The sequence below is a fragment of the Primulina tabacum genome, chromosome 2 (genome assembly GCF_025594145.1).
Source record: "Primulina tabacum isolate GXHZ01 chromosome 2, ASM2559414v2, whole genome shotgun sequence".
In the NCBI taxonomy this organism is placed as follows: Eukaryota; Viridiplantae; Streptophyta; class Magnoliopsida; order Lamiales; family Gesneriaceae; genus Primulina; species Primulina tabacum.
The window spans coordinates 3,635,785-3,643,392 of record NC_134551.1 but is presented as its reverse complement, the minus strand read 5'-3'; the positions used below and the strand labels follow the sequence as shown (position 1 = coordinate 3,643,392).

At 38.9% G+C, this 7,608-nt stretch overlaps 2 protein-coding genes across 2 annotated transcripts; one reads left to right on the top strand and one right to left on the bottom strand.

Annotated features, from left to right (window-relative positions):
* The first annotated feature begins 523 nt into the window (after positions 1-523).
* On the top strand, positions 524-4,752 carry LOC142526028 (BEL1-like homeodomain protein 9). The gene is made up of 5 exons (XM_075630304.1): positions 524-1,894; positions 2,712-3,079; positions 3,219-3,279; positions 3,641-4,155; positions 4,632-4,752. Exons 1-4 carry the CDS (start codon positions 962-964, stop codon positions 4,133-4,135), a joined length of 1,857 nt encoding a protein of 618 aa, XP_075486419.1. The 5' UTR covers positions 524-961; the 3' UTR covers positions 4,136-4,155; positions 4,632-4,752.
* A 693-nt stretch (positions 4,753-5,445) lies between these two features.
* On the bottom strand, positions 5,446-7,425 carry LOC142526024 (aldehyde oxidase GLOX-like). The gene has a single exon (XM_075630299.1). It carries the CDS (start codon positions 7,229-7,231, stop codon positions 5,633-5,635), a length of 1,599 nt encoding a protein of 532 aa, XP_075486414.1. The 5' UTR covers positions 7,232-7,425; the 3' UTR covers positions 5,446-5,632.
* Between the last annotated feature and the right edge of the window lie 183 nt (positions 7,426-7,608).

Here is a 7,608-nt window from a genome sequence, read left to right as displayed (position 1 = left end):
TGATTTGATATAAGAAGGAAAAAAATATAATTAAACATGTGTATAATGGTATTATCATTTATAGAAAACTTAATGTCAGATGTCAACAAAATTTTGCCAAACCTTTATTCTTAAACCAAATCAGTCGGTATAATAATCGACAAAAATTTGTGTGAGACGGTCTCACGAGTCGTATTTTGTGAGACATATCTTTTATTTGGGTCATTAATGAAAAAATATTATTTTTTTTGCTAAGAATATTACTTTTTGTTGTGAATATCGGTATAATTAATCCATCTCACAGATAAATATTTATAAAATTGTATCACAATAGACATAGTCATAATAATAAACTCTAATAGCAACTAAATTTATATCAATTTTTGTTATATAAATTGGGAAAATTATATATAATTATAAATATTTAAGTAATGGAAGTAATCACTATATATATATATATATATATATATATTTTTTTTTATAAAATATGAAATATTATAATTTAAAATAGCAGAGCGTTCATTAATAGAGACTGAATCTGCATTCATGAGTGAGTGAAAGGCAGTCTCTCTCCCACACTCACACACACAGAGTCTCAGACATAGAAACTGATACAAAAGATGCAGTACTTTCACTATTCAACGTCGGAACTGTGTGGATTTTGTCTGCTAATAATCCTGTGCCAGGAAGAAAGAAGAAATAGATAGATCAAGATCACTCTCTCCCATATAATATGTGTATATATATTTCTTTTCTTTTGAGTTTCAGAAAAATAAATAAAGCTAAAGAAAAGATACACAAACACGCACAGCCTTTGCTTCTATCTTCTCTTTCACTGTTGCTTTCCTTTTTCATCTCTTTTAAACTCCATCTTTTTTCCTACGATAATCTCTTCCTTTCCTTTCCTTTCCTTTTCAACACTCCATATTATTACTACAGAAAGATTCCTATCTAGCAACAGTACTTGAGAGTACTACCGCTTATGGCTGAAGGATTTGAGCCTTATCATGTCCCACAACAAAGCAGAAGAGATAAGCTGAGAGTAAACCCACAAGGTTGCGTAGATAGCCATCTTTTAGCGTGCGTGCCTCTGGTCGTCCCTCTCTACGATCCATCGCTCATCTCTGCGGATTTGATAAGCTGTGCTGCTAACCAGCACCACCGTCAAGGTTTCGATCTTCAGACCAGCGGTGCCAGCGTCGGTGCTAAAGAAGAGGGTGTGAATTTGATGAGTTATGTGGGCGGAATGAATTTTATCAGTGGTGCAGCGGCGGCTGCTGCTTCGTCTTCTTCAGCCTCAACGAATCATATGCTTGTAGATCCGCAACTGTCTGTGCAGATAAACCCTAGCACTATTCAGGATATCAATGGTGGCCCTTTTGTCTACCCACACGTCAATTATAGGCCAGTTCTTGATCAGTCTTTTCATGGAAATGAAGTGGTGGTGTATACCCGTGAGCCCAATAGTAACTGCGCAGCAGCAGCAAGTGGTCAAAGCTTGTCTTTGTCGTTATCCTCGAACCATAATAATAATCTCCCACTGGAGCTGAATCCGCAGAGATATGACTCTACGATGTTGGGTAACAGCAAGGTGAGTGGAGGGTATTTTGTTGCCGGAAATGGCGGTTCTTCAACACAATTGTCTAGAAGTTCAGTGCCTTTGGGTCCCTTTACTGGTTATGCTTCGGTGTTGAAAGGATCGAGATTCTTGAAGCCTGCTCATCAGTTGCTGGAGGAGCTTTGTGATGTGGGTAGGGGGATTTTCGCGGATAAAATCGCAGTTGATTCATCTTTGCTGGAACCGCCATTGGAAAGCTTGAGTGGAAATGGAGTTGATGATGACTCTTCACTGAATTGCAGTGATGGGGGTGAACAAACTAGGAACAAATCAAGATTACTTTCAATGCTTGATGAGGTATTTATCATAACTATGTTATTTTTTAACATTATTTTCTTGTAAAATTTTAGCTTTGATGTATCTATTCTCTGTATGAACTTCTGGTCTTTTTAGGTTATCCTAGACACTGTATCTAAATATAACCAAGTTTAGTTAGGCTTTTTCAAGGGCCTTAACACCATTGTGTACAAGTATGAATTAGTGGCAGTAAAAATAATTTAACTTTGATTATTTGTCACAGAAATTATTCTTAGTGCTTTATAACTGAAATATGAGCAGTACAGATTCCGACATCATGCATAGTTTGGGAAAGTTATGGATGTGAACAAAGATTAGGACAGCAAAGTGTCAGAAAACCCAAGAGCATTGGCTGAGCCATAATTTTCGTTCAGGAACAAAATTATCTTTATGTATATATATGAATCTAGAAATATTTAAAAATGGAAGCAGACGATCTGAGATGGGTTCTTATTGTTGATAATATTTACCAAGATTGTAAAGTTATTGAAGGAATAATTGAGATTGAATTAAAATGGTTTAAGGCCTTAAGCCTGTTTAATATTTTAAATCGTTCTTAAAACATTTGAAATATATGCTGAACCATGAAGACACGATAATAATACTACGGTTTGGTGGTGTTATGCCCCTTGTCTTTAAATTTTTCGAAGTGGAGAATATGATTCTGTCTGTTTAGCATATTTGTAGTACTTATAAGCAATACATTATTTAACATTAAAAAGTATTTATTCTAAAGTACTCTGATAGATTTTCTCATAGAACATGATGTATCTTATGATTTACATACTTTTAACCAATTTACTGGTAAATTCATTAGGTTTATAAAAGGTACAAGCAATATTACCAGCAAATGCATGCGGTTTTCACTTCATTTGAATCTGTTGCCGGATTAAGCAGTGCTGCTCCATTTGCAAGTTTGGCTATAAAGGCTATGGCCAAACATTTCAAGTGTTTGAAAAATGCCATAATGGATCAGTTGCATTTCGCCAATAAATCACAAGGCAAAGCGAATAATGATAGAGATGAAACTCAAAGATTTGAAAATTTGGGTAGGGTGACGTTTGGCCAACGGTCATTTCATAATTCGGGATTCGTGGATCAACCAGTATGGCGTCCACAACGTGGGCTTCCTGAGCATGCTGTCACGGTCCTTAGGGCCTGGTTGTTCGAGCACTTCCTACACCCGTAAGAATTGCTTGTGCATGCATTTAAAATCACACCACGACCTCGATTTTTATACAAATTATTATGTTCTCATTTACGTTTTTCTTATGCACATCGTGTTTCTCTTACATACTCATGATTGATTTTGTTGCTAAAATAGTTATCCAACTGACACGGACAAACTAATGTTGGCAAAACAGACAGGTCTCTCGAGGAATCAAGTACGTTCCTTTAATTTCTCTTGCTATCACTTTCTATTTATATTTACTGTAGCTAGCTCTAGCGCTTGCTAGCAATTTAACAATGTGTGTGAAAGCATTGTTAAAGGCTAGAAGTTTAATTAGAGTGGGGCTGAACTTTGAACTTTAACAAATTTATGGGAAACATAATTATATTTCTTTACGTAAATATTTAAATTTTTTTTATACATCTATATGAAACTTGAAGGGGGAAGAGTGCAATTACCCAAGTCAATCCTCCCTCAATCCCCTATTGCATGAAACACAAGAACGTTTTCTTTTACCTTTCCCTGATGAGTGACTTGTCCTTAAGACGGGAATGCTACGTGTTGCGGTGTCTCAGGTCTCGAACTGGTTTATCAATGCAAGAGTAAGGCTTTGGAAGCCAATGGTGGAGGAGATACACATGCTCGAAACTCGTCAGGGGCAAAAGGCTTCACAATGTGACGATCATCTACCAACAAGTTGTTCTATTGTGTGTGAGAACACTTCCTCCTCCATACAAAGAAACGTGGACATTTCGTTGAAACGCACTCGAAATGACTTAACTGAAGCTCCTACTGGAGTTGAGGGACCAATGAATTTGCCGTTGAACAAGCTGTCCCATAATCCTTACTTGGGTGTCGGTAGGAGCAATGTTGGTGGTAGTGGTGGAGTTTCTCTAACTCTTGGCCTTCATCAGAATGGCATGGGATTATCAGACTCGTACCCGATAACCGCAGCTCGACGTTTTGGCCTGGATGCTCCTGGCGAGGAATACGTAGTTGGTGGATTCGCAGCACATAATAGGCAAATTGGGGGGCAGCTTTTGCATGATTTTCAAGAATCTGGTCATTGAATTGCCCCCTTCCATCGAAGGTACATTACTACTTGCACTTGACATTTATCCGCTTTTTTAATGCCATTCACCCAAATTTTGCTTTCGAAATATCTTCAATGCATCCGACCCAATCATCCCTACTCCTGGAACCTTGCTGAACTTTTCATGGACTAAAATCTCTCACTGCTAATTAATACCTGAAAGCTTCTTCCGCAAAGTCTCTCTTTTACATGTGCGGAATATATATTGTCTACTAGGCTGATAAACACCTAAAAGCTTATTCGACTTCGATTCTCCTTTATTCGCGGAGATCGACAGGATTATTGTCTTATAGATACTTTATCAAAGTATTCAAAGACGCCAATGGTTTAATCAACACTGTGTCGATTCATCTTTGAACACAATGGTTTAATCAACACTGTGTCGATTCATCTTTGAACATAACATACAGTGGCTATAACTGGTATTATACGTAGGAATCAATTACTAATGATGTTTTTACGTCTTCTGACAGGTTTATTTTCGACATGTGCCGCGAGATAATGTTTGTATTATTGTTAAATTTGGAGGACAGGTGATATTTTGAAGTGCAAATAAGTGACTGCTATTAGTAATTAATGCTAAAGGATTCTTTACTTTTGTGAGCTACCTGATTAGAGAAAATTCGGGTAGTCTGCGGAGATCCGAATGTTCGATTAATACTTGATAGCCAGATAACAAACTTCGTGGTCACATGTTGAATACATTTCTGCTCGATAAATAATCCAAAAAGCTAGAGCATTTTACCAGCGATAAGATAGCAAAGTTTATACGATAATTGTTACAAAATTGTATATTAATAGAGTTTTGTGAACTTTGGTTTATGGGAGTCCGTCTGAATTTATGGGCTTTCATGAAGGATCGCAAAAAATATTAAAAATATTTGAGCTGAATTTTTTGGGCTAAATAATTGAATTGAGTTACATGTAACTCATAACAATGACTGAAAATTGTATATTTGAAATATTAATTTTTATGAATTTATTCTAACTTAAATAATCTACTCATTATATATATTAAAAATATTTCTGGACACATTCGCGATTCTATTTAGGTAACATGGGCATCATCAAGGTTCAAAATATCCCGATTTCGTGCACAACTCGATTTTCGTAATTAAGATAAGAAAAATTTATTTTTTAATGGTGCAAGAATAAGTTACGGCAAGCCCTCAAGGCTTTTTTTTTATTGAGAACAAAAAAAAAAGTGCTCATAATTGAAAAAATTAATGTTACAGATAAGTAAAACATAAAAGTGGTTTCCCCTCCGATCTGTATATACATACATATATAAATAAAAGGAGCTATCATTTTGCCTTTATGTTCATGTTAATACATGAATGGATTCTTCTCATATGCATTGGTACATAGAATTAACGTCCTTTTTCTCTCATTTCAATCAAATGTATAAGTAGAGAATCAATAACTAAAACTTAATTAAACCGTATTACCTTTTAAAAAAGAAACAATTGTAAAATTAAGATACCAATTGGACCCACCTGGCCACACTCGGTACACCTAGGTTCACAGCAAACACCATATAGTACCCTGGCGGCGCCACCTTACCGTTAGGCGGAGCTGTGCACTCTATCCTATACCTTCCACGGCCTTCCACGGCCGAAGTTTCCACCGTCAGCTTCACCAACCTCTGCCCTTGAGAAAATGAGTGGGTTGCAAAAGGTGCACTGGCGAAATTAATTTCCATCAGCCCCACCACAGGCAGCTCCACCGCCGCCACCACCTCGAACACCTCCCCGTACTTAATCCTCTCCGGTACCTCAGCCAAAACCGGCCGTATATTCGCCTTATCCGGAGATAAATACTCCGGCGAAAACGCTTCAATCCTCAGTTCCGTCGGGAACTCCGTATCAAACTTGTAGAAACGATGCGGATTACTGCCAGCAATCAGAATCCTCCCGTCTGGCAACAAGTTCGCCGTCGAGTGATACATTCTCGGGACCGACGAGGGGTTCAAAGTCATGAACCTGAGTCCAATCGGTTGATCCGGTCTGTACAGAAGCGGGTACAAAGATGGTTCTGAAGCTAGCTCAAACCCTTGGGTCCCAGCTTCAGCTCCGTTAATAATCATCACATCACCAGTCGGCAAAGTCACCATATCCCCCATAATTCTCCCAAACGGCATATTCTCCATCTCCCATTCTGGGTCGGGCCCGGTTGCCTCGATCCGCCCGCAACTACCATGTGCCGGACTATCCGTTATTCTCTGCAGATATGCACCGTATTCTGCTCCGCCACATACTACAACTGTGGCCGAGGAGTAATCGCCAGTTAATGCAAGCATTACCGACGATCCCGCTGAGGGATAATTTCTCGGGCCACCCTCGAGTGCTGGATAATTTTTTGTCACACTGTGGGTATTGTAATCAAACAGCACAGCTTTATTGTTTGCAAAAATGAAGAGTTCTCCGATGGGGAGTAAATGAACGTAGGGATAAAGATTATCCATTTGATTATCCTCAACCTCAGCCAGAAATGGGAAATTCACGGCACCGATTTCTTTTCTTGGTGGGAAATATTCTACGCTATTCGCAGTTCTTCCACCGATGATAATTATTGAACCATCGGGTAAGATCTGATTAGTGGCGTACCACCTTCCGTGGTACAGTTCAGCATCCCGCATTTCTTCCCAATCACAAATTGTACCCGATTCACAGGGAATAAACTTTCTGATTTTCTTGAATCCGTCTAAGTCACCGCCTGTCTGGAGTAGGCTCCCATCTGGTAAAAATTGGCCGGAGGAGCACCACGTGTCTGAGAGAATTGTCAGAGGGAGGAGCGTAAGGGTGTTTAAGTCTAACAGAACCGAGTGTGCGGTGCAGTCTTTTCGGGTCGGGTTACCCGGAATGGCCCGGCAGAGGTTTTTGGGTAGCGGTGCCCGTGATGGGCCAATGTGGGTACGGTCGAGGAGCACGACTGTGTTAAACCGGGTGACGGCAGTGTGCATGGAGGAGATACCGGCGTCAGCAATCAGGAGTTCCCACACTCCTGGAAGATCGGCGGCGCGTGTGACGGTGAAGAAAAAAAATAGGAGAAGACGAAGCTTCGTGGAAGTCATAGATTGTAACGAGGTGACGTTGAGAAGAACAAGACTTGAGTTTCAGTGAGTTTCAGTGTGCTGTGCCAGAGTGTCAGTGGTGATAGGTAGTGTTGTGACTTCCCAACTAAAAATAAAAAAAATCTCAAAAAGGTTAAAGTGTCTTGGTGTCTTTAGATGAATAGAAAGGCCCATTTGGTTCTTCTTTTCACGTACGGTATTGGATAAGGTGATGTGGGAATCTCAAGCACTTTTCGCTTAACATCGTGGGGAGTAATATTTCTTGAATTTGAACTAACTTTTTGTATCAATCAAATCCTACCTATTATTCTATTGTGATTATGAATATAGACGGATTGCAATTTATGCAGATCAATTTGGTCAAGACTAGTTTAAAA

What these genes read in the sequence shown, in the direction of transcription:
- LOC142526028 (XM_075630304.1), top strand. Translation starts at nt 962, where the DNA reads ATGGCTGAAGGATTTGAGCCTTATCATGTCCCACAACAAAGCAGAAGA. An exon ending in TACTTTCAATGCTTGATGAG is followed by an intron (nt 1,895 to 2,711) that starts GTATTTATCATA and finishes TAAATTCATTAG; the next exon opens with GTTTATAAAAGGTACAAGCA. An exon ending in CAGGTCTCTCGAGGAATCAA is followed by an intron (nt 3,280 to 3,640) that starts GTACGTTCCTTT and finishes GCGGTGTCTCAG; the next exon opens with GTCTCGAACTGGTTTATCAA.
- LOC142526024 (XM_075630299.1), bottom strand. Translation starts at nt 7,231, where the DNA reads ATGACTTCCACGAAGCTTCGTCTTCTCCTATTTTTTTTCTTCACCGTC.